Source organism: Scylla paramamosain, chromosome 24 (assembly GCF_035594125.1).
Source record: "Scylla paramamosain isolate STU-SP2022 chromosome 24, ASM3559412v1, whole genome shotgun sequence".
NCBI classification, from domain to species: Eukaryota; Metazoa; Arthropoda; class Malacostraca; order Decapoda; family Portunidae; genus Scylla; species Scylla paramamosain.
The window spans coordinates 13,059,594-13,086,255 of NC_087174.1; the positions used below are offsets into that span (position 1 = coordinate 13,059,594).

The window sequence follows — 26,662 nt, forward strand, 5'->3', positions numbered from 1 at the left end:
TGTGTCACTAATAATTCAGCACAAACTGCCTCCAAAATGTGAATACCTTCAGCTTCAAGCAAATAAGATTGTCTCTATAAACTACACTGTATTATGTAAGGCAATTTAACCAATAAGACTTCAGTTTGGATATAGCACAATATTTTAGAACCGAAGGAAGCAACATAGCATACATACGATAGTAAAAAATATACCAAACATTTTTCTACACTAGCTGCTGTGAACATGTAGCATATCCAGCCCCCTTACTTACATGCCTACAAGCACTGCCACAGCATGAGCCCCGCAAGAAGTGCCTCAGTCTGGTCATGACCCGACAGCCAGTGTAGGGGTCGTCATAAGTGAAGTGACCCCGAGCCACAGCCAGCTTGTGGGCCTCGTGTATGGTGAAGTCCTCAGGCTGAAGGAGTCTCTCGTCAACAAGCTTCTCCCACTCTTTCTCACAGGCTTCAAAACGCTCTCTGGTTTTTCTGTTCTCCTTTGCAATTCTTTCTTTGACCAAGTCACTGGCATGCCTCACAGAACAGTAAAAGCAATTATGGACTGCATTTCTTCCTTTGTGTTTCCCTAATATTTGTGGCCAGATCTGTAAACCACTATTAATAAGCCCTGTCTGCAATGAACTAAATCTTGAGGTAGATTCTGCACTGAGTAAACTGCCATATGCCCAATAGGGTTTCTTGATAGGTTTGTGATATCTTATGTTCTGCATGCTATACACATTTATAAAAGTTAAATATTTCTGAGGTAACAGAGCTGATAAAATTAACATGTTTTTATAACTTGGATATATACAAATACTTTCTGGGCCATGAGTAGTTTTGGCCTGTGTACTACTTGCTCTATTTTCAGTAAGAGCACACTTTCTTCTTGCAAGAATAAGCAAGAGATAAGGAAACCTCCTTTGTGTTCCCTCATTGCACAGGAACAAGGCTGCCATCCCACCACCCTCAGAGAGGCTTCACTCACACAACCCTGAGGGAATGAATGATCTTGGTCTCGATGCTACAGGTGCTCCGGGTTTCTCCTGGGTCAGGCCAATGACACAGCAACTGTTAGGAAAAAGAAAACAGCAAATAGAAAAAGGAAATGTATTTATCACACCACAAATTACCTGCATCTAGCACACTACATTCTCTCCAGGAACTCCTTCATGGCATTAATTATCCTTTCCTTTGTTTCTCCACTCTCTCCATCTCTTGTTGAAACACAAGACTGCCCAGAATTATAAGAAGCAAAGCTGCCTTGGAGTAAAACCTGCATAGAATAACATTTTGACTATGGCTTCCTTTCCATGTGCTGGTTCATGGTCTTAATGCACCACTGCCTGAATGCACCAATCCCTGCCTGAATGCACCATGTATAAGCTCCAATGCACCTCTTCCAGCATAGTTGGGCATTATCTCGATAATGATATTGGGTTATCAGTTACCCAATAATTATTTTTCCCCCATTATCAATTCATCAGTATCGCTGATACTTTTGGTTCCAAACTAGTGATAATCAATAATTTTAGTTTTTGGAACATGGACATGTTGAAGTTGTAAACTTTCAAAATCAAGTGTAGTTATTTTACTTGAAACAGTTCTTTTCATTTGTGAAGAGACAGGATAAACAATGAATTTGAAGTTTTTTCTAGGACCAAGGCAGCAGGCCTTACAGTGTGCTGAGTGTGACCAGTGACAACACTGAACATGTGTTTCTGGTGTTTCTCAGGATTACTGTCATATGGTCCTTGGGGAACTTAAAAAAAAAAAAAAAAAAAAAAAAAAAACTGGTACAGCATCAAGAAGGGATAACCTGTAGCTCTATAGATCTTGGTTGCAATGGCAATATTGGATAATAAATGCAAAAGTGGAGCAGAGTGTACCATGGTCTCATTTCATCTCAGGATGGGCCTGTATCTGTGGCCAAAGCACCCCAGCTGACACCACCTCTTTGTCATACGATGCTGTTATGGAGATTGGTGACACTGGGGTTACACCTGTGCCTGACATAAGCACCCAACTACCAATGCCAACTCCATGTAAAGATGATCGTATACCTGATGACATATTAGAAGACGTGCCTGGTGTGGGCAAAGAACTTTTATATTTCCTATAAACTCATCGGGCAAAGAACTTTTATATTTCCTATAAACTCACTCCAATGGACCTACTCATTATTTGCTTTGAAACTCCAGTGGACTTTCTATTTTCTTTGAAACTCCATTGGACCTGCACCCTCAATTATCCTTCTGGTACTGCACACAAAGCACCCTAAATACAACAAAACTCACCCAAACCACACTCAAAACACCCCTAAATATAACAAAACTCATCCAATCACACCTAAGACATGCTTAACATCCAAACACACTCAAAATATCCCACAACACCCAAATCTACCCACAAAACTCACCCAGAAACACACAAAACACATATTATTCATCCAAAAACATGCTCAAAACACCCCACATCACCTCAAAATATCCATAAAACTCACTCAAACATACCTATATCATGCTGAAAACATCCAAGACATCCTGATATACCCACAAAACTCATCCAACACACTCAAAACACCCTGATATACCCACAAAACTCATCCAACACAACCGATATACACTAAAAACATCCAAAACACACCCAAAACACCCCACAACACCCTAGAATACCAATAAAACTCACCCAAAACACACTCAAACATCCAAAATACACTCAAAACACCTCGAACTACCCACAAAACTCACCCAAACACTCAAAACAGCCAAAACACACCCTGGTATTTCAGCACACAGGCAAGAAAAATAAACCACAAAACTCAGAGAAAACTCAGAGAGCAAGGCAAAGCTACTTGTACACAACGCCACACGCTCGTGTTCTGCAAATTATACTGTTTTTTAGGACTATTTAAAAGGACTACAGACTACTTGTTTAGTCTTTTTTTTTTGTGTGGCATTTCTCTATTCATAATCGATGCACATATTCTGAAATGTTTTGTGCCATTTTCAAAGATGACAGGTTATTTTTCCAGGTTTTCAGTGATATTTTCACATTTATGATCAGTGCCCGTATTCTGAAATGCTGTATTATGTGACTTCATAAGGACTACTTCTAAAGGTCACATACATTGTTACTGGCTAATTCATTTTTAGGTTCTCATTGGTGTTTGCCCATTAGTGATTTGCGCCCTTGTTTTCAATCGCTGTGTGATTTTATAAGGATTATTTTGAAAGGACACAGAAGTTTGTTTTTTTTTTCAGGTTTGCAGTGGTATTTTCCCGTTGATGATCTGCGATTATGTTCTGAAATGCTTGATACTCTTATAAGGACTATTTTCAGAGATCACGGAGGTTATCATTACTCTTTTTTTTTTTCAAGGTTCTAATAATGTCGCGCCCATGTTCTGAAATGTTTGATATTCTCATATAAGAACTATTTTCAAAAGCCACAGAGACGTGGCGTGATTCATATTTTCTGCTTCTTTCTTATTTACAAAGTTCAAGAAAACATTTCCTATGAGTGTATGTCTTCTTTTGCCAGCCTCTGCTTGCCACCAGCACCACGATCACACACAAATATTTTTATCTTATATGAATTCCTTTATATTACCCTAACACTAATAATAATTATGGCATATATTTTGCTAGCTGCATTAAGTCTTTGATATATATATATATATATATATATATATATATATATATATATATATATATATATATATATATATATATATATATATATATATATATATATATATATATATATATATATATATATATATATATATATATATATATATATAAAGATAGGCTCTGGCAAAGGGCTAAAAAAAGCTAAATAATAGTTAAAATTGGAAATTCTATATACCACACATAAGATCACAACTATATAATACATAATGACGTCAGCAAGGAATAAATGTGTTAATTTCCGATCAACGTGTACTTACCTTGTCTTAACATGTAGGTAGTCATGTTTCAGTGTATATCAGTATTTTTTAGCCAGTTTTCCTTTAGTAATTGATGTATGAGAGAGAGAGAGAGAGAGAGAGAGAGAGAGAGAGAGAGAGAGAGAGAGAGAGAGAGAGAGAGAGAGATTGTTGGGACACACTATCATTTCTCAAGAAAAAAAATCTTAGGAAGTTTGTCGGTAGTATCCATATTGACTATTATTATATTACTTAATTTCCGTAATAGGAGTACAATTTGCAATGTCCTTTAGCAAACTTTTCATGCAGAAATTAATTACCTTTCTCCACCCGAAGAGAAAATAACATCAATGGCAAAATTATTAAGATGCAACAAGACAGTGATATAGTTCTATACTCGTATATCTTCGCTGCCTAAAAGCTTTCCCGCGCCCCATCAATTAGTCACAGCCACAGCATGCTTCTTCTTCTTCTTCTTCTTCTTCTTCTTCTTCTTCTTCTTCTTCTTCTTCTTCTTCGAGAGAGAGAGAGAGAGAGAGAGAGAGAGAGAGAGAGAGAGAGAGAGAGAGAAGGGGATGGCTTTGGACAAGGACAAGAAAAATAGCTGAAAAAAAAGGCTCACTGAAGGTATGAGTCCCCAAAGGGTAATCAAAAGGATTATTCAAAATGATGAGGATGCTTTGATCGAAACCTCCCTCTTCACAGTTCAAGTCATACTCATTAGTAGGGAAAATACTCACCAGAAGCAGGCAGAGTTCCAGAGCTACTGGTGTCATGCATATTCTTCTGCGTGATATCAGTATGTCCCTTCACGATCTATTATTATTATTGTTACCGCCAGCAGGCAGCGAAGGTTGATTCAGACCCACACGATGATACAAATCATTTATTGAATCCGATTGAATCCGGTTGGATCCGCTTGAATTCTGTCAAAACCTGACACTCGGTCACTCGGTTGGCGGTAACACTTATCATTACTATTATTATATTATTATTATTATTATTATTATTATTATTATTATTATTATTATTATTATAAAAGGGTCACTGGCCAAGGGCAACAAAAATCTTGAAGGAAAAAAGTCCACTAATTAGTTCACAAAAAGGTTGCAAATAGAAAAAGTCAAATAACGGAGGATAGCTGTCTTGAAATTTCCCTCTTGAAAGAGTTCAAGTCATAGGAAGGAGGAAATACAATAACAGCTAGGGATTTCCAGAGTTACCAGAGGAAGGGATAACTTTTGCATTAGCGAAGTGGACAGAAAAGGGGTGAGAGAAAATACAGTCCTGTGCACCGAGGCTGCGGGAGTTCGGGAGGCATGCAGTTAGCAAGATCAGAGGAGCAGTTAGCGTGAAAACAGCGGTAGAAAATACGGCAAGAGAAGCAACATTGCGGCGATGAGAAAGAGGGTGAAGACAGTTTACAGTTAGAGGTGAGTAGTTGATAAGGCGAAATGCTTTTTATTTCACCATCTTAAAAGTGCCGTGTGTGTAGAATTCCAAACATGGACGGATATATGGGGTGAGAAAAACTGAAGGGGACGAGTCAGAAGCCCTAACTTCGTAGAAGCTGTTCTAGCTAGAGATGAGGTGTTAAGTTTCCAGTTTAAATCATAAGTAAAGGACAGACCGAGGATGTTTAGTGTAAAAGAGGGGGACAGTTAAGTGTCATTGAGGAAGACGGAATAATTATCTGGAATTGGTTGTGTCGAGGTGATAGATGGAGGAATTAAGTTTTTGAGGCATTAAACAATACTGAAATCACTCAGAATCAGAATCAGAAATTTTAGAGAGATAAGAAGTCAGACGTTCTGTGGCTTCCATGCGTGAGCTGTTTACTTCCTTCATATTTAGTTCCCCCTTCCTTCGGTTGCCTCCACTGATGAACATGCAGTTACCAAGCCACGCCACTGCCACAGAAAAACACAATGACTAGTATCATGTCAGACAATTCCAGTAATTTGTATTTGTATGGAGGAAACTACTTTTTTTTGTTACATTATATTATTCAATAATCTTTTTCCTCACTATGTGTGTGTGTGTGTGTGTGTGTGTGTGTGTGTTTGCTGCTCAATGTACCTTCTCGTTTAAGTTATTGCCTGGCTACCAGCTATATACTATGTCTGGCGAAACAATGATCTTCATAATCAAAATGTACCATAAAAGAGAAGAGACTGGTCACCTTATTGTTTGTAAGATGTACAGATGACAATAATGCTCAGCGCCGTCTAGACTTATCGTGGCGTCACACATCCTGCACACCATCATTCCCATCTAAGGCTGCAGCAGGATGCCCGGCAGCCGGAGCGTTTGTGCTACGAATTCAGATTTCGGAATGCATACAACAAACATTTGAGATGCAGTCCAGATAAATAATATATGTTCTGTTTCCTACATTATTATATTATAATGTATAATATAATGTTTTCATATATATATATATATATATATATATATATATATATATATATATATATATATATATATATATATATATATATATATATATATATATATACACACACACACACACACACACACACACACACAAACACACACATGTATATCAACACACTATGACGTCATTAAACTTGTTTCTTGATGCAGGAAGCACCACATCACACGGCACTCGAAGGTTCTCTCGGGCCTTCTTCTGACTCATTTGTATCATATTTGGCAGTGCATCAGAGACAAAAAAGGAATACAATCATGGTTCACCTCCACATTCTTCTCGGGCGTTCTCCGCGCTCCCACTTAGGTATTACGTGTGCGTCAGTCACCGTGGGCGGGCGTAGGCGGGCGTGGGCAGCAGGCCAGCAGGTTTACACATAAAAGCCGCGGCTCATCTTCTCGCCGCACAGACTCTCAAGCCCTCACTAAGCAGCACAGCGCGACAGACGCAGCTTTGGGATAACAAGACACGTGAAAGTTGACTTTTGTGATAAAGTTTCGACACAACAGCCATGGCACCCACACACCAGTCTTCCGTCCTTGCTGAGAACAGTGAAATGGCCACAAAAACCACAAGCGACTCCACGAACATGGTCCACAGCATCAAAAAGGAAAGCCACAGCAACAGCAGTAGCAGTAGCAGCAGTACCACAAGCAGCAATGAAATCAACGACAGACTCTTCGGGACGTCACAGGAAATGTTGCTACCGATCACTTCCAGGGGACACTTTTTCCGTGATGCTTTCTTTCAAGACGCCCGCCAACACTTCGAAGGTGCAGTGACAAATGTGCTCGACCAGTGGGGTCGCAGATCGAGTGTGCAAGATGACCTGACCAGCTACAGGATGTTGCGGAGGGCTGACCTCAGCGAGAATAGTCAGGCCGTCACAGTCACTGAGGACAGCACGTGCCACAAGGTGAGGACGCCTTGATATTCTTGAGTGTAATGCAAGTCTTGGCATGCATGTCACACTGTATGTCTAATAATGGTGTGAAGATGGAAACTGAAGTGATATATTTTTAACAATTGTGCCCCTTGTGCTTCTTCAGGTGGTGATAGACGTGCAAGACTTCAAGGATGGGGGTGTATCGGTGAAGGTGGTGGACGAGGACCTGGTGGTGGTAGAAGGCAGCATGGAGCAGCAGAATGGAGGGTCAGTGTCCAAGAAGAGTTTTCGCCGCAGCTTCGCCTTCCCAGGGCTGGTCAAGGGTGCAGGCGTCGCCTCCACCATGTCCGCTGACGGCATCCTCACTATAACAGTGCCAAAGAAGGTGTGTGGAGGGAGTGAGCCGGTACTTTTTTGACAAATACTTATAAATATGATTAGATTCAAGATGAAAAATGGGTAAGATGATGTGGTAAAAATATTAGAAAAATAAACTACTTAAAAAAAAAAGTTTGTGGGTAGATTTAAGTGTCATATTTTGTGTACATACATCAAGTGCATGGTGATTTTTTCTTCCCTCAGGAGAACATCACACAACTCACTGACATCAACATTCAGAGGTCCAGTAACAAGGCAAATAGGACAGCAGAAACCACAAAGGTGTCAGCTGAGTCTGCTCACCAGACTTCAGAGAGACAGTCACAAAAAGCATCGTCACTGGCTTCCAATGAAACAACACACAAGAATTCTCTTACCAAAGACTCAAAGGAAGTCCATCAAGCAACCAGTGGAACCAACTCCACAACAGAAACAACTTTCAAGAAGTCAGTGTGTGAGAACAGCTTCCCAGTTCAACCCTCTGACCTTCTGCTGCCCATTTCTCACAGTGGACCTTTCTTCCAAGACTCATTCTTCACTCAAGCTCACCAGGAGTTTGAGGAGGCCATGAAGAAGGTGCTGAACACTGTTGGGGAGTCTCCCAGATCTGACGTCATGACCTCTTACAGGAGTCTGCGGGAACAAAATTTGACGGAAGAGAACCAGGCATTATCTGTCACTGAGGACAGTCATCAGCACAAGGTGAGGATGACAGTGTGCTTCGTGTAACTGTTTTCTTGTCATACAAAGAATTGCAAACTTGGACAGGCAAGGCCTCACTTTTGCTACATGAAGTACAATACATTTCTTTGTTCCTCAGGTGGTGATTGATGTCAGAGATTTTATGGCTGGAGACTTGAAGGTGAAGGTGGTGGATGAGGACCAGGTGGTGGTGGAGGGCAGTGTGGAGCAGCAGAATGGAGGGTCATTGTCAAAGAAGAGTTTCCGCCGCAGCTTCAATTTCCCTGGGCTGGTCAAGGCAGCAGACATTGCCTCAACCATGTCTTCTGATGGCATTCTCACTATAACAGTGCCAAAGAAGGTGTGTGGAGAGAGTAACCTGATGCCATTTTAACCCAAGCATTACATACATAGATTTAATACATATCTACTTGCATAAATTAATGGAAAAATTAAGAGATTATATAAGATTATTTCTGTTAAGCAAAACAATTTTTCTTGTTCCCTTAGGAGAGTGCTGCACAACTCACTGACATCAGCATTCAGAGGTCTAGCAGCAAGGCAAACAGGGAAGCAGAAACCACTGAAGTGTCAGCTGAATCTGCTCACCAGACTTCAGAGACACAATCACAAAAAGCATCGTCACTGGTTTCCAATGAAACAACACACAAGAATTCTCTCACCAAAGACTCAAAGGAAGTCCATCAAGCAACCAGTGGAACCAACTCCACAACAGAAACAACTTGCAAGAAGTCAGTGTGTGAGAACAGCTTCCCAGTTCAACCCTCTGACCTCCTGCTGCCCATTTCTCACAGTGGACCTTTCTTCCAAGACTCATTCTTCACCCAAGCTCACCAGGAGTTTGAGGAGGCCATGAAGAAGGTGCTGAACACTTTTGGGGAGTCTCCCAGAGCTGACGTCATGACCTCTTACAGGAGTCTGCGGGAACAAAACTTGACCGAAGAGAACCAGGCAGTGTCTGTCACTGAGGACAGTCACCAACACAAGGTGAGGATGACTGCTTCATGTAGCTGTTTTCTTGTCACATAAAAACTAAAGATCATACATGCATCTCAGTAGTCATAAAAACTCATGTCTTCTCTTTTAAAATCTCCCTTAAAATGGGCAGTGTTACACATAAATGTTTTAACAAATAAAGCCTAACTTTTGCTGCATGAAATACAAGACATATCTTTGTTCTTCAGGTGGTGATTGATGTCAAAGATTTTATGGATGGAGACGTGAAGGTGAAGGTGGTGGATGAGGACCAGGTGGTGGTGGAGGGCAGCGTGGAGCAGCAGAACAGAGGGTCATTGTCCAAGAAGAGCTTCCGCCGCAGCTTCAACTTCCCTGGGCTGGTCAAGGCAGCAGACATTACCTCTACCATGTCCTCTGATGGTGTTCTCACTGTCATAGTACCAAAGAAGGTATGTGGAGAGAGTAGGCTGGTACTATTTTGTTACGTACATTTTTTTCCAGAATAATTAATATTTTCATGGAGTAGACTTGCCAGCTAAGGTTACCTATCACTGTGGCTAACCATACTGCATGGTAACATTGATGGGCTAGGTTTGAGAAGTTATTACTCTAATGGCCAAAGCAACTGGTATGTGCGGGTATCAGACTCTCAACCTTTCAGCTAGAAGTCCAATACCTAACTGCAGATTCACTCATCCCACCTACATAAATAATACATGCATGCATAATTACCTAGATGGATGGATAGAAAAACAAATAGGTGGAAGATGCTATAATTCCATTTTTCTTATTTGATGTCATTTAACTTTTCTTATTTGAACAATATTTCTTGTTCCCTTAGGAGAGTGTTGCACAACTCACTGACATCAACATTCAGAGGTCCAGTAGCAAGGCAAACAGGGCAGCAGAAACCACTAAAGTGTCAGCTGAATCTGCTCACCAGACTTCAGAGAGACAGTCTCAAAAAGAATCATCACTAGCTTCCAATGAAACGACACACAAGAATTCTCTCACCAAAGATTCAAAGGAAGTCCATCAAGCAACCAGTGGAACCAACTCCACAACAGAAACAACTTGCAAGAAGTCAGTGTGTGAGAACAGCTTCCCAGTTCAACCCTCTGACCTCCTGCTGCCCATTTCTCACAGTGGACCTTTCTTCCAAGACTCATTCTTCACTCAAGCTCACCAGGAGTTTGAGGAGGCCATGAAGAAGGTGCTGAACACTGTTGGGGAGTCTCCCAGAGCTGACGTCATGACCTCTTACAGGAGTCTGCGGGAACAAAACTTGACCGAAGAGAATCAGGCAGTGTCTGTCACTGAGGACAGTCACCAGCACAAGGTGAGGATGACAGCTTGCTTCATGTAGCTGTTTTCTTGTCACATAAAAACTAAAGATCGTACATGCATCTCAGTAGTCATAAAAACTCATGTCATCTCTTTTAAATTCTTCTCCCTTAAAATGGGCAGTGTTACACATGAATATTTTGACAAATAGAGCCTAACTTTTGCTGCATGAAATACAAGACATATCTTTGTTCTTCAGGTGGTGATTGATGTCAAAGATTTTATGGATGGAGACGTGAAAGTGAAGGTGGTGGATGAGGACCAGGTGGTGGTGGAGGGCAGCGTGGAGCAGCAGAACAGAGGGTCATTGTCCAAGAAGAGCTTCCGCCGCAGCTTCAACTTCCCTGGGCTGGTCAAGGCAGCAGACATTACCTCTACCATGTCCTCTGATGGTGTTCTCACTGTCATAGTGCCAAAGAAGGTATGTGGAGAGAGTAGGCTGATACTATTTTGTTACGTTCATTTTTTTCCAGAGTAATTAATATTTTCATGGAGTAGACTTGCCAGCTAAGGTTACCTATCACTGTGGCTAACCATACTGCATGGTAACATTGATGGGCTAGGTTTGAGAAGTTATTACTCTAATGGCCAAAGCAGCTGGTATGTGCGGGTATCAGGCTCTCAACCTTTCAGCTAGAAGTCCAATACCTAACTGCAGATTCACTCATCCCACCTACATAAATAATGCATGCATAATTACCTAGATGGATGGATAGAAAAACAAATAGATGGAAGATGCTATAATTCTATTTTTCTCATTTGGTGTTATTTAACTTTTCTTATTTGAACAATTTTTCTTGTTCCCTCAGGAGAGTGTTGCACAACTCACTGACATCAATATTCAGAGGTCCAGTAGCAAGGTAAACAGGGCAGCAGAAACCACTGAAGTGTCAGCTGAATCTGATCACCAGATTTCAGAGAGACAGTCACAAAAAGCATCGTCACTGGCTTCCAATGAAACAACAAACAAGAATTCTCTCACCAAAGACTCAAAGGAAGTCCATCAAGCAACCAGTGGAACCAACTCCACAACAGAAACAACTTGCAAGAAGTCAGTGTGTGTGAACAGCTTCCCAGTTCAACCCTCTGACCTTCTGCTGCCCATTTCTCACAGTGGACCTTTCTTCCAAGACTCATTCTTCACTCAAGCTCACCAGGAGTTTGAGGAGGCCATGAAGAAGGTGCTGAACACTGTTGGGGAGTCTCCCAGAGCTGACGTCATGGCCTCTTACAGGAGTCTGCGGGAACAAAATTTGACGGAAGAGAATCAGGCAGTGTCTGTCACTGAGGACAGTCATCAGCACAAGGTGAGGATGACAGGTTTCTTCATGTAACTGTTTTCTTGTCATACAAAGAATTGGGAGCTTGGACAGGCAAGGCCTCACTTTTGCTACATTAAGTACAATACATTTCTTTGTTCCTCAGGTGGTGATTGATGTCAAAGATTTTACGGCTGGAGACTTGAAGGTGAAGGTGGTGGACGAGGACCAGGTGGTGGTGGAGGGCAGTGTGGAGCAGCAGAATGGAGGGTCATTGTCAAAGAAGAGTTTCCGCCGCAGCTTCAATTTCCCTGGGCTGGTCAAGGCAGCAGACATTACCTCAACCATGTCTTCTGATGGCATCCTCACTATAACAGTGCCAAAGAAGGTGTGCATTGTGAGCATGTCACCAAAATACAATACTATTTTCTATCACTGTGTATAAAGGAAATAAGTCACATATACTCAAGAAAACTTGTAACAATTTTTTTCTATACAACAGGAGGATGTTCAAATGATTGCCAGCAACTTCAAGATGGTGAATGCTGGAAACACCAGTAAGGCAGAATTGTCTTCAATTAATAGCAGTTCAAAATTGATGAAGGAAAGCAACTCTAAGACATCAATCCACACTGAAACTGCAGTTGACACAGAGAAGCAGGTGTCAAGCAATACAACTTGCAGTGATAAATGGGAAACTGATAGCAATTATTCTGTAGAATCAACAAAGATAGGCAATGGCCACCTGGATGCTAAGAGAAGGTCATCTTGGGAGCTGGACTCTCTCCTCCCTGTGTTTCCTAAAGGACCATTCTTCCATGATTCTTACTTCAAGGAATCTCGGCAGCACTTTGATGCAGCTGTGAAGGAGGCCCTCAGTAGGCTTGGTCATGAGGAAACACAAACAGACAACTTCTCCCTCTACAGGAATCTACGCATGAGTGACATGACTGACCATAGTCAGGCAGTCAAGATCACAGAAAATGAGCAGGTTCATCAGGTGAGCTTATACTGTAGTATTTAGACAGTAAAATGTGATAATGATATATAATTCTTGACTGATGCAGTAATTGTTCTTGAATTACTTCTCTCTCCAGCAAGTCACTCACCATTGTCTTGCCTGCAGGTGGTGCTCGATGTGCACGACTTCCTGGGAGGTGATATCAAGGTCAAGGTGGTTGGGAGGAATGAAGTGGAAGTGGAAGGGCGGATAGAGAAGGAAGAAGGAGGGTGTATGTCAATGCAGAGCTTCTGCCGAAGCTTCCATCTTCCTGGAGTGGTTGATGTGGATGCTGTGACATCTTGTCTGTCCTCTGATGGTGTCCTCACCATAAAGGCTCCCAAAGGTGCTGCAGGAGCCGGCAGGGGAGGCTGCTGAGGCAGGTGGCTATCTGGGCAGTAGTGAGGGGAAGTGGTTCTCTAAATCATGCATTCGGTCCAATGTTATGATAAACGTTCCTGTAACAATTAGTCAGCTGAATTATTCTTGTTAATTGTTTAATCATTTATATTTTGATACAAATTATTTTTTAAATAAATTTATAATAATTGTACTACTTTTTTTATTCTTCCTTTTATTTCTGTAAAAATCATCTATACTCTACCAGTAAGATCTCTCACCCAAATGGGATAGCCAAAACAGAACATTGCATCTTGTTTCACTAAAGGAATATAAATAAGGAGGAGGTCCCCAGTTCTGTGCTCCATCCATTTCAGTCTCCCTTAACATGCAGTGAGCACAATGGTAATATTTTTCCAGCCTCTGAGTAGTGTGTGCAACCAGGCTATGCCTCCATAACACAGCAACAAATATTACAGCCACATCTACTTTTGTACATCATTCCCCAAAGTAATGGTTACATTCTTTTATTTTTTCATTAATATTCCTCACTTTTATTTTAATATGCATATGTGACATTAAGGCTTCTGTTCAAATATATGTTGAAGACAAGTCTGCAACCTAATACTGTTATGAAACTAAAGTCTCTTCTGTTACCCTTATAGGTGTTGTACAATCTGAAAAGTCAAGATCAGTTAATCAGTACACATACACAAAATAATGTATTGAAAAAAAAAGTCTACCTAGAAAAATTTGTTTTACTATAGTCATCTATTTTCATAATACAAAGGATATGGACAACAGATTTCCCTGGTTTTGACTTCAGACTACAACGTAATGCAGCCACTCATTCTACTCATGATATTGTACTTATTTTACTTCACTTTATTATGAGAGCGGAGGTGTTTGGTGAGATATGCTTTGCGGAGAAACCTTTTCCCACATTGTTCACATTCAAAATTTCTAATACCAGAATGAAAAAGTGCATGTCTATTAAGATCACCCTTCAAAGCATACTTCTTGCCACACTCATTGCACTCAAAGCTCTTGCCCCGAGTATGACTGAGCATGTGCTGAGTGAGACAAGCCTTGTATGTGTATTTCTTACCACATACTTGACATTCGTAGTCTTTAACATTCAAGTGTCTCAGCATATGTTGGTCAAGGTTGGCCTTTCGAGCAAACTTCTTACCACATTCCTCACACTCAAAGTTTCTAACACCAGCATGAAGGAGCAAGTGGTCAGTGAGGTTAGCTTTTCGGGCAAACTTTTTACCACATTCATGGCATTCAAAATTTTTAATACCTGCATGAATAAGAAGGTGTTCATTGAGCTTACCTTTCTGAGAAAAATTCTTACCACAAACATGGCATGCAAAACTTATACCTTCTCTTTCACGGGTATGGATAAGACTGTGTCTAGAAAGATTAGCCTTCTGAGTAAACTTTTTACCACACTCTTCACACTCATAGTCTCGAACACCAGTGTGGATACGCATGTGTTTGGTCAGGGTAACCTTCTGAGTAAATCTTTTATCACATTTTTGACATTTAAATTTTTTAATACCAGAATGAATGAGGGTGTGTCTCGTGAGGTCACTCCTTTTAGTGAACTTTTTACCACACTCCTGACAGTCATACAGTTTCCTTGTCTTTCGAGGAGATGAGGGGCTACTATACTTTTTACCTTGCCTTTTTTTACATATCTGACAGATAAACTTCTTTTTATCTGTGTGAATGGAAAGGTATGCTAGGAGGAGGCTTGGAAGAGTGAACACCTGTATGAACACTTGTTCACAACGACTACACTTGAACCTTCCCACAATTAAGGAAGGCTCCTCCTTGGTGCCCCTGCTGCATCCTCGGCTCATGCTCTCCAATGCAACACTTCTGAGAGTGCACTCAGCAGCACACATTGTCGGGTGTTTTGCCAAAGCCCAGGGTGAGAAAAGATGCTGACAAATGCACTCACACCAGCTCTTGGGAATGAGTGGATTTGGAGTGCTGCAGGATGCTGTGTGAGGTCCTGGCACATGAAGAGGAGGTAATGTGGATAGTGCTCTTCCTGTCAGAACCTGTAAAGGTGAAAGTGCTATAATGCCAGTATGTTGAGAAACTTCATGGCTCTGAGAGCTTCTAGACTCTAAGCTATGTATACATGCTGGGGACAGAAAACGTGAGACAACCATTACAGCAACATAAACCAGCTGGCAGGATGCACCAGTTACCTCTGCTAATGGGTTTATTTTCATAGGAGGAGCAGAGGCACTTGGGAGTGATGAAATCAGGGTTGGCATGAAAAGAATAAATAAATAAATAAATAAATAAAAATAAAATAAGATAAAAAAAAAATAAGAAAAAATAAAAAACACCCTTTTTAATATTTTACTTATCAAAATTTATTTATATATCATATTGATAAATAAGGTCTATAAATGTACATTTACATAAAATATGTAAAAGTAGTCAAGCCTGACCTGTTCATTTCCTATATAGTACAAGATAACACACGCTTTGTCCAACTGAACCAACCACCATCAATATGACCTAAACAAGTGTCTGTTCTTCATTAATAGAAAATGTCAAAATCTTTCAAGATCTAACTCCCTCATAACTTCTGGCACCAATAAAAACATCTCCAATAACTTTGCTTCTTCATCTTTCCCTCCTTTATTTCAACCTGATGGCACCACTGCCATCTCATCTATTTCTAAAGCTGAAATTTTCACTCAAACCTTTATTAAAAACTCTACCTTGGATGATTCAGGGCTTGTTCCTCCCTCTCTTCCATCCTCTGACTACTGCATGCTACCCATCAAAATCCTTCACAGTAATATTTTCCATGCCCTTGCTAGCCTAAACCCTCAGAAGGCTGATGGACCTGACAGGATCCCTCCTATTGTTCTCCAAAACTGCCTCCATGCATGCATCTTGTCTAGTCAAACTCTGCCAACTCTGTTTAACAACATCTTCCTTTCTTCTTTCTGGAAGTTTGCCTAAATTCAGGCTGTTCCTAAATAGGGTAACCATTCTAGTCCCTCAAACTACCATCCTACTGCTTTAATTTCCAGTCTTTCAAAAGTTTTGAATCTATCTCAGACGGGAAGATTCTTAAACATCTACCACTTCATAGCATTCTATCTGATCACTAGTATGGGTTCTGTCAAGGCTGCGCTACTGGTGATCTTTTGGCTTTCCTTACTGAGTCTTGGTCATCCTCTTTTAGGGATTTTGGTGAAACTTTTGCTGTTGCCTTAGACATATTAAAAGCTTTTAACAGTCTGGTAGAAAGCTTTGATTTCCAAACTACCCTCCTACTGCTGCTGTGGTAGATGGTCACTGTTCTTCTCCTAAATCTATTAACAATGGTGTTCCTCAGGATTGTATCTTGTCACCTACTCTCTTCCTATTATTCACCAATGATCCTCTAAACCAAACCTCTTGCCCTATTCACTCCTACACTGATGATACCACCCTGTACTTTTCCATATCTTTTCATAGATGTCCAACCCTTCAGGAAGTAAACAATTCTCACAGGGAAGCCACAGAACACCTGACTTCTGATCTCTCTAAAATTTCTGATTGGGGCAGAGCAAATTTAATATTGTTCATTGCCTCAAAACTCAATTCCTCCATCTATCAACTCGACACAACCTTCCAGACAACTATCCCCCTCTTCTTCAATGACACTCAACTGTCCCCCTCTTCTACACTGAACATCCTCGGTCTGTCCTTTACTTATAATCTAAACTGGAAACTTCACATCTTATCTCTAACTAAAACAGCTTCTGTAAAGTCAGGCATTCTGAATCATCTCTGCCAATTTTTCTCATCCCCCCACCCTCCCACCAGCTGCTAACTCTATACAGGGGCCTTATCCATCCATGTATGGAGTATACTTCACATGGGGAGGTTCCACTCATACTGCTCTTTTAGACAGGGTGGAATCCAAAGTTTTTTGTCTTATCAACTCCTCTCCTCTTACTGACTATCTTCAGTCTCTCTCTCAATGCCGCAGTGTTGCATCTTTTGCTATCTTCTACCACTATTTTCATGCCAACTGGTCTTCTGATCTTGCTAACTGCATGCCTTCCATCCTCCTGTGGCCTCCTGTGCACAAGACTTTCTTCTCTCTCTCACCCCTATTCTGTCCACCTCTCTAATGCAAAAGTTAACCAGTATTTTCAGTCATTCATCCCTTTCACTGGTAAACTCTGGACTCCCTGCCTGCTCCTGTATTTCTAAATTCTCCTGATTTGAACTCTTTCAACAGGGAGATTTCAGGACATTTATCCTGTAATTTCTGACTACCACTTTCAACTCTGTTCTGGTAGTGGCACCTCAGTGGGCCTTTTTTTTTTATTATATTTTTGTTGCTCTTGGCCAGAGCCCTTCCTACACGAAAAAAAAAAAAAAAAATTCAAACCTTTTGCTTCACTACAGATTACTTTTTAATTGCTTATTTAAACTGATTTACATATAAATATGAGGAATAAAAAATAAATAAACCCACCCCCCAAAAAAGTGGGTTGGGTTTTTTTTTAAATCCAACCCATGACCATGAAATGGTCATGATCAATAATTAGATACGATACATGAAAAACATTTCAGAACCATGGCAGAATATAGATTGTCATAGTTCTGTACTAGTGGGACGTGTTTCTTATCATGCAAGACATGTGTCATCACCGTGCATCTGAATATTACAAACCTTAAGTACACAGCAAAGCATGGAGAAAAATTTACACTACCTATGAAACATATGAAAAATCAATTCAAGCTTGATCATAAATCCCTAATACAAGACTTATCAGTGCTACCATGAAATGATGCACCACGAGACAACACATGTGGACAAAAGAGCAAGTTGTATAACCAATGTCTCTTCCTTGACTCTACAGAATACATCAGTCAGTCTGCTTCCCCAACTATCACTTAAAGAGGAATACTTGAAAATCCATTAAACCTCAGTGAGCACCTTGGCCTGATAGGTGGAGGTATTGGACTCTGGTTTCCATGAGAGTCCTGCCAAAAGTCTGATACCTAATGACAATCTTTCATGACCAATGTATCCCACCTTCAGATGAATTCCAGTGTTTCTATAATGCCCCAAGGCAAAAGGGCATGACAGCAGTTTCAGATCAGGAAAGCAGCACATCACTTCAGGATCTTAACATGTCAACACATCACCTTTAAAATCACAGCAGTGTTTTTAAACAACTAAAAATCCAGGTATATTTACTGTTTATGACAATAAGCCCATTGTATTTTTCTCTTTCCCTATACACAACAAGCAATGAATTGGTGGAAAAGCAGGGTTTTTGAGTGGGGAACACAAAAAATTTGCCATAACTATCAAAGTGTGTTGTCATAAACTATAACAATACCAAAATCCTCACCTGTGTCCTGGCTTTCTGGCCTGCTCACCTTGTTTTGATAGCCACAGGCCCGAGTGCTGCTGCGCCTTCATCACGGTATTGATTCATGGATTCGTTTTCATGTGCTGGGATATGTTCAGCTTCGCCTCACTCGTGGCCTTCACCTTCCAGTCACGCAGATGAAGCGGCAGCAGGCGCACCTGGGCGGCAAATACACCGTCAGAAGTCCACCCCTCTCGGCCGGAGCTCCTCCTCTGACCACCACCAGTCATTCAAGTTTTGTTCCACTCCCTACAGCTGTCAGGTTTTCACATCATGACAATGCAGTGGCCGAGGCTATAATAACTCTGGAAGCGTATAAACCAACTTGCCTGGTGCTGAAACACCTGTTCTGCCATACAAAAGCAAAGCAGCCACGGTAGCTGCCCTGATGCATGGGCAGTTTGACGGCGCCATAACAAGTGCCGTGCCAGGCTTACAGATGCCAGATGTCAACAAGAAGCACTCGTGGTACCGTGTAGAATGTGGGTCCCTGCTTGGTTTATCGCAAACAAGGATCGCAACTCGCAAGGAAGCCCAATAAACGCCACATTAGAACAATTAACGCCAGATTTCTTTCTATGTTAATCCATTTCTTTTTTTTTTTTTTTTTTTTTTTTTTTACTGGAGAGGGTCCAAAAACATGTCCAAAGTAATGTATGTAGTCCAAGAATAATAATAATAAATAAATAAATAAATAAATATATATATATATATATATATATATATATATATATATATATATATATATATATATATATATATATTTTTTTTTTTTTTTTTTTTTTTTCCACTGACACTAACGAACGGAGCGGACTCGGCACTGGTATGCCACACGTGTGTGAGTGGGCTATAATGCAGACTGAAAGCTATTATTACCGTCCACCTCAACGACAGACGAGGGTGAAGTTTTCTTAACAGCAACAACACGAAGAGAAAAGAAGCGCCTCCTGCATTCTGGGGAACCGTAAGTGTGCTGATTCATACGAGAGGCCTCTAGTCCTTGCATCAGAGGCTCGCCGGAACAGTCTGTAACAGTTAAAGGAAGCGTGCCCGTACATGATCCTTCACCACTCTTATCAGGTCAGGGGTCTCAGCAACCTCCCACGCACCGGAGACAAGTGTAGAGCAGTCTGTCATGACAAGGCAAATCCTCCAGGGCCGGGACACGCTTGGTCCATCCATGTTGCACAGACTCAGGTAGTTTTGTATCAGTTACACATCCCGCGCTTCAGACCCCAGAACAAAACTCCATCACTGGTGTTGTGAGTGTTGTGCAGAGTAGTGCCATCCCGCCTACTTCAGTTCCTAAGGAGCGAATATGATCGTGGAAGCGTAATTTTGTATCAACAAGAATTCCTGGGTCTTTACCAGAGCAGGAGGAAGGGATTGGGTGGTTACTGATATAAAAGTGGCCGGAAGGGGCAGGTATTGTCACTTATCAAGCCTTGTGAAGGCTAAAATCAGGCGGCGCCGCCGCGTTGCCCCACCAGGCGGTCGCGCCTCGCGGTTTCGCCTCCCAGTGTGACACCGGCTTCAGCTTACCAGTACCTAGTGGAAAGATAATTAGGCTTACCTATGCTTCATAAAATGTTAATTGAATATCAAACACGCATACATAAGTATTTAATAGTAGAGTATGAATACTTTGTACGTTATATACATGTGGGCATATACTGAACCGTAAATACATAGATACATACAGACACATATCACCGCAATCATTATTATTATTATTATTATTATTATTATTAAAAAAGTAATAATATTTGTATGTTCTAATAATCATTATAGCATAATTTGTTTGGTTTACTGTAATAATAATAATTATTATAATATAATTATAATAATAATAATAATAATTACTATTATTATTATTATTATTATTATTATTATTATTATTATTATTATTATTATTATAACAACAAGGAAACGAACCCCCAGTCCTCCAGCAACTCGTTCAGCTAGCAGGCAAGGGGCGTAGCTGCGTGTGTCGGGGAGGAAGACTTCACCTGGGCGGCTGGGAACGGCTGCGTCGCTGACTCACTCAGTCCCAGTGAGAACAGTCACACAGAGCAGGGAGAGGAAAACACGCCTTCCTGTGTGTCCATGTATCACACAATAGTATACAAGTCACCGTGCAGTACAGTTACACTCTCCATTGCCCTTCCCTTTCCCTCGCTCACATGTCTTGTCGCGCCGCGGCCCCTCTCTCTCTCTCTCTCTCTAAGTGCCACAGCGGGCCTCACACCTGCCTCCCATGTCATCGCCTCTGCCAGGCGATACCTACCTACACCTATTCTAGCTTGCAAGACAAATGCGAGTCATGCTGATTACTAATACTGCTAATGGTAATTGCTATCTGCACTATTTACACACACACACACACACACACACACACACACACACACACACACACACAGAACTACAATTAGACGGTACCGTATAACAACTATTTCATGGTTAGTTAACCCTCACACACACACACGCACAGACACACACACACACATTACCCTAAGGCCTCACAGGTCACCCATTAGCCGCTCCATTAGCGCTATAGATAACGGCGCCAGCCTCTAAACAACGGGCAGCACAACGGCGCTAGCTGGCTCACTCATACATGTAAATTCATACGTACTTACACATGTACTCATATGGGGCTACTCCATACTCACAGCATGCTCATGTGCTCACCTATAGGGCTGCTACATATACGCGTTCCTAACAATAATAATAAGTGAAGGCTCGAGGGAAGACGAATAGGAGAAGAGAGATGCTGAAGGAAGGATAACATAATTTATAAGGAGAGAGTGAGAAGGAGAGGGGAGGATAGCAAGAGTGAGAGGGAGGATTCTATGTATACTTATACCTTCCTTGTGTGACTGGCTTTTGAATGTAGAAATCTTGTTAATTTGTCACTAGAACCATAAAAACACCCTTGAAAACACGTGTCATTTCAACTAGTCTTTTGAGTATAGAAATTTTGTTAATCTGTTATTAAATCGTAAAAACACCCTTAGAACCCATGTGTCATGATTGCAAAAATTTTGTGAATCTGTCACTAAAACCGTAAAGACACTTTTAATTTTGCCATTCAAAACACATGCCACATAATTTTTGGATGCAAACAGGAATCTGGTTCGAAAAAATATTGTTTTGTTCGTCTTTCTGGCACCAGTTGCCATCTAAATAGTAACAGCAACTCTGAGGCGCGTATTCAGAAACGTTTTGCTATCTCGCCATAACTGTTTTGGAGGCCACAGAGATGATTAGTCAGGTTAGTAATTTAGAAGTATTGTCAATCTGTCACTAGAACCATAAAAATACCCTTAAAAAACCAGTGTCACTTCACCACGACAATTGACAACAGTCGTGGTGAGAGAGCTAAGCATTTCTGAATACGCGCCATGTTTTTCGAATCAGATTCTTGTTAACATCCAAAAATTCTGTGTTTTGAATGGCAAGATTAATGAAAAGACGTCAAACTTAAGGAATTGAGCTTGCGGTGGAAGAAAGTGTGAGGGAAGGGAGAAAGGTGACGTGTCTTGGAGTAGAGAGGCACACATACACTTCAGTCTGTGCGGAAGTTTACCCTCTGTTTGTTATCTTCGCTCAAACTCGTCGTGTATGAAAGCTTCTAGAGGGCTGATATCTCATTCAACGATCATCAATTGTCATTATGAGTATGTAATTATGAGTATGTAATCTATTATAATAGATTACATACTCGTAATTATATACATTCGATAAATAATTATTTATCGAATATCTGAAACCTCTGAGTGCCTCCTTCAATGTCACACCATCAATCGGCACTGTCTTCCTCTGCTTGTTTACCTTTTTTCCCGCTACCTAAGGAATGTTAACTATTTGTATATTCCTTGCTTCTTCTTATTCTTCCTGTGATGGCGGTGGCGCTTCTTCTTCTTCTTCTTCTGATGGCCGTTGTCTTTGGAGTTGCCAGGGTCAGTAAGGTGTTGCACACTCACCTCCCATAAGTCAGTCATGTTGGTGGTTCGTAGAATTGCCTGGGTTTGTCAAATTGGTGGTCAGTCAAATTGGGTGGTAGGGAGAAGCTGCAGACTCACCTCCCCTGCTCCCGAGAGTCAGTCCGAGTCAGTCAGGGTTGGAAAAATCCGGGTTTTCAATCTTTGTAAACTGCTGTTTTTTTTTTTTTATTCCTACTTTTTCCATTTTTCCTTTTCTTTTTTTTGTATCAGATGCTTCCTGTTTATATGTAAATCAGTTTAATAAGCGATTAAAAAGTAATCTACAGTGAAACAAAAGGTTTTAAGTGTTTTTTTTTCATGTTGGAGGGGCATCAGCCAAGAGCAACAAAATTATAAAAAAAAAAAAAGGCCCACTGAGGTGCCACTCCCAGAACAGAGTCGAAAGCGATAGTCTTGAAGGCGTTCAAATCATAGGAAGGAGGGAGACTGAGACTAGACTGAGACTGAGACTGAGACGAGACTAAAACAAAAAATTAGCAGTATGGTAAAGCCCACACACTTTCTTCTTCTACTATCCTTCACCCCATTCCTTTCACCCCATCTTTCCTTCTTTCTATCTCTCCTGTACTTCACCCACCCTTTCTCTTAAAAAAAAAAAAAAAATAGCAAGGAGGAAATACAGAAGCAGGCACGGAGTTCCAGAGTTTACCAGAGAAAGAGAATGACTGAGAATACTGGTTAACTCTTGCATCAGAGACGTGGACAGAATAAGGGTGAGAAAGAGAATAAAGTTTTGTGCAGCGAGACAGCGGGAGGAGGTGAGGCATTCAGTTAGCAGGATCAGAAGACCAGTTGGCATGAAAATAGTGGTAGAATATAGCAAGAGATGCAATATTGCGGCGATGGGAGAGAGTCAGTCAGTTAGAGGAGAGGAGTTGATAAGATGAAAACCTTTGGTTCCACCCTGTGTAAAAGAGCGGTATGAGTGGAACGCCCTCCATACATGGACAGATAAGGCCCCCTGCAGCTGGAAAGGTGAGAAAAACTGGCGGAGATGACTCAGAACGCCTAGCTTCACAGAGGTTGTTTTAGCTAGAGATGAGATATGAAGCTTCCAGTTTAGATTATAAGTAAGGGACAGACCGAGGATGTTCATTGTAGAAGTAGGGGACAGTTGAGTGTCATTGAAGAAGAGTTGTCTGGAAGGTTGTGTCGTTGATAGATAGAGGAATTGAGTTTTTGAGGCATTGAACAATACTAAGTTTGCTCTGCCCCAATTAGAAATTTTAGAGAGAGATCAGAAAGCGAACGAAAAGACGTGAAAAAGTGCAGGGTAGTATCGTCAGCGTGGAAGTGGATAGGACAGGAAGTTTGGCTTAAAAAGATTATTGGATAGGAATAATAAAAGGAAGAGAGTGGATGACAGGACAGAACCCTGAGAAACACCACTGATTTAGGAGAACAGTGACCGTCTACTACTGCAGCAAAAGAATGATCGGAAAGGAAATGAGATGAAGTTACAGAGATAGAAGCCGTAGGAGGGTAGTTTGGAAATCAAAGCTTTGTGCCAGACTTTATTAAAAGCTTTTGATATGTTTCACCAAAATCAGAAGGTCACCCATACTGGCAGTCAGATAGAAGGTCGTGAAGTGATTGATGTTTAAGAATCTTCCTCTTAAGGATAGATTCAAAAATTTTAGAGAGGCAGTTAATTAAAGCAATAAGACGGTAGTCTGAGGAATTAGAACGGTCACCCTTTTTGGGAACAGGCTGAATGTAGGCAAACTTCCAGCAAGAAAGAAAGGTAGATGTTGATAGACAGAGTTGAAAGAGTTTGACTAGGCAAGGTGCGAGCTCGGAGGCACAGTTTCAGAGAACAATAGGTCCCATAAGCCTTCCGAGGGTTTAGGCCAGCGAGGGCATGGAAAACATCACTGCAAAGGATGAAGTAATCAGAGGATAGAGGAGAGCGAGGAACAAGCCCTGAATCGCCCAAGGTAGCGTTTTTAGCAAAGGTTTGAGCAAAGAGTTCAGCTTTAGAAATAAATGAGATAATTAGATCAAATTGTGGTTGAAATGAAGGAAGGAAAGATGAAGAAGCAAACTTATTGGGGGAGCTGCCAGAAGTCACGAGAGGAGTTAGATCTTAATCTTGAGTTAGTTAGATCTTGATTTTGATAACGATAATAATAATGAAGAACAGACAATGTTTTGAATACAGGTTGGTCTGTGTTAATTTGTACTATGCAGGAAATTAACGGGTTAGGCTTAACTATTTTTACATTATATATATATATATATATATATATATATATATATATATATATATATATATATATATATATATATATATATATATATATATATATATATATATATATAATGTAAAAATAGTTAAGCCTAACCCGTTAATTTCCTGCATAGTACAAATTAACACAGACCAACCTGTATTCAAAACATTGTCTGTTATATATATATATATATATATATATATATATATATATATATATATATATATATATATATATATATATATATATATATAGGAGGAGGCAGTAGACACCTGCCGAAACGATAATTACTCCCAGTGAGGTCTAAAGCACTGTTCAGGGGGTGCTGTGAACTTATCATTAAACCCAGCTGTGACCTCACTGAACGTTTCCCTTTGTGTCTCACAACACAAGGGGTCAGTCACAGAAAATGTCAAAACGTTTCAAGATCTAACTCCCCTCGTGATTTCTGGCATCTAGCCAAAAATATCTCCAATAACTTTGCTTCTTCTTCTTTCCCTCCTCTACTGCAACCAGATGGCACCACTGCTATCACATCTATTTCTAAAGCTGAACTCTTTGCTCAAACCTTTGCTAAAAACTCTACCTTGGACGATTCTGGGCTTGTTCCTCCCTCTCCTCCACCCTCTGACTACTTCATACCACGTATTAAAATTCTTCGCAATGATGTTTTCCATGCCCTCGCTGGCCTAAACCCTCGGAAGGCTTATGGACCTGATGGGGTCCCTCCTATTGTTCTCCGAAACTGTGCCTCCGTGCTTGCACCTTGCCTAGTCAAACTCTTTCAGCTCTGTCTGTCAACATCTACCTTTCCTTCTTGCTGGAAGTTTGCCTACATTCAACCTGTTCCTAAAAAGGGTGACCGTTCTAATCCCTCAAACTACCGTCCTATTGCTTTAATTTCCTGCTTATCTAAAGCTTTTGAATCTATCCTCAACAGGAAGATTCTTAAACATCTATCACTTCACAACCTTCTATCTGATCGCCAGTATGGGTTCCGTCAAGGCCGCTTTACTGGTGATCTTCTGGCTTTCCTTACTGAGTCTTGGTCATCCTCTTTTAGAGACTTTGGTGAAACTTTTGCTGTTGCCTTGGACATATCAAAAGCCTTTGATAGAGTCTGGCACAAAGCTTTGATTTCCAAACTACCCTCCTACGGTTTCTATCCTTCTCTCTGTAACTTCATCACAAGTTTCCTTTCTGACCGTTCTATTGCTGCTGTGGTAGACGGTCACTGTTCTTCTCCTAAATCTATTAACAGTGGTGTTCCTCAGGGTTCTGTCCTGTCACCCACTCTCTTCTTATTATTCATTAATGATCTTCTAAACCAAACTTCTTGTCCTATCCACTCCTATGCTGATGATACCACCCTGCACTTTTCCACGTCTTTTCATAGACGTCGAACCCTTCAGGAGGTAAACATATCACGCAGGGAAGCCACAGAACGCCTGACTTCTGATCTTTCTAAAATTTCTGATTGGGGCAGAGCAAACTTGGTATTGTTCAATGCCTCAAAAACTCAATTCCTCCATCTATCAACTCGACACAACCTTCCAGACAACTATCCCCTCTTCTTCAATAACACTCAACTGTCCCCTTCTTCTACACTGAACATCCTCGGTCTGTCCTTTACTTATAATCTGAACTGGAAACTTCACATCTCATCTCTAGCTAAAACAGCTTCTATAAAGTTAGGTGTTCTGAGACGTCTCCGCCAGTTTTTCTCACCCCCCCCAGCTGCTAACTCTGTACAAGGGCCTTATCCGTCCATGTAT

The 26,662-nt window shown here is 40.8% G+C and overlaps 2 protein-coding genes and 1 long non-coding RNA gene across 5 annotated transcripts; 1 reads left to right on the plus strand and 2 right to left on the minus strand.

Annotated features, from left to right (window-relative positions):
• Positions 1-465: 465 nt before the first annotated feature.
• LOC135112924 (uncharacterized) lies at positions 466-3,554 on the minus strand. Its single transcript, XR_010274614.1, has 2 exons — positions 2,732-3,554; positions 466-1,052 (listed from the first exon to the last, which is right to left on the minus strand). It is a non-coding gene; the product is annotated as an uncharacterized LOC135112924 (long non-coding RNA).
• Positions 3,555-6,650: 3,096 nt separating this feature from the next.
• On the plus strand, positions 6,651-13,440 carry LOC135112921 (serine-rich adhesin for platelets-like). Its single transcript, XM_064027878.1, has 12 exons — positions 6,651-7,280; positions 7,414-7,635; positions 7,833-8,330; positions 8,449-8,670; positions 8,820-9,317; positions 9,515-9,736; positions 10,129-10,626; positions 10,831-11,052; positions 11,441-11,938; positions 12,057-12,278; positions 12,393-12,890; positions 13,017-13,440. The coding sequence occupies exons 1-12, from the start codon at positions 6,876-6,878 to the stop codon at positions 13,266-13,268; spliced, it is 4,257 nt and encodes a 1,418-aa protein (XP_063883948.1). The 5' UTR covers positions 6,651-6,875; the 3' UTR covers positions 13,269-13,440.
• Positions 11,361-19,246, minus strand: LOC135112922 (gastrula zinc finger protein XlCGF8.2DB-like). 3 transcript variants are annotated; one of them, XM_064027881.1, is made up of 5 exons: positions 18,979-19,246; positions 18,657-18,807; positions 15,202-15,304; positions 13,000-13,906; positions 11,361-12,258 (listed from the first exon to the last, which is right to left on the minus strand). In XM_064027881.1, the coding sequence occupies exons 2-4, from the start codon at positions 18,697-18,699 to the stop codon at positions 13,789-13,791; spliced, it is 264 nt and encodes an 87-aa protein (XP_063883951.1). In that variant the 5' UTR covers positions 18,700-18,807; positions 18,979-19,246; the 3' UTR covers positions 11,361-12,258; positions 13,000-13,788. The 3 variants fall into 3 exon arrangements, with proteins under 3 accessions (XP_063883951.1, XP_063883950.1, XP_063883949.1); XM_064027880.1 differs by lacking the exons at positions 11,361-12,258; positions 13,000-13,906 and having other exon boundaries at positions 13,974-15,304; positions 18,629-18,807; positions 18,979-19,236; XM_064027879.1 differs by lacking the exons at positions 11,361-12,258; positions 13,000-13,906 and having other exon boundaries at positions 13,974-15,304; positions 18,979-19,233.
• Positions 19,247-26,662: the final 7,416 nt, after the last annotated feature.

Bases quoted from the DNA above. Each gene is read 5' to 3' on its own strand.
- LOC135112921 (XM_064027878.1), top strand. From the start codon at position 6,876: ATGGCACCCACACACCAGTCTTCCGTCCTTGCTGAGAACAGTGAAATG. The intron at 8,671-8,819 runs GTGTGTGGAGAG...TTGTTCCCTTAG, and splicing joins CTATAACAGTGCCAAAGAAG to GAGAGTGCTGCACAACTCAC. The intron at 9,318-9,514 runs GTGAGGATGACT...TTTGTTCTTCAG, and splicing joins AGGACAGTCACCAACACAAG to GTGGTGATTGATGTCAAAGA.
- LOC135112922 (XM_064027880.1), bottom strand. From the start codon at position 15,145: ATGTGTGCTGCTGAGTGCACTCTCAGAAGTGTTGCATTGGAGAGCATG.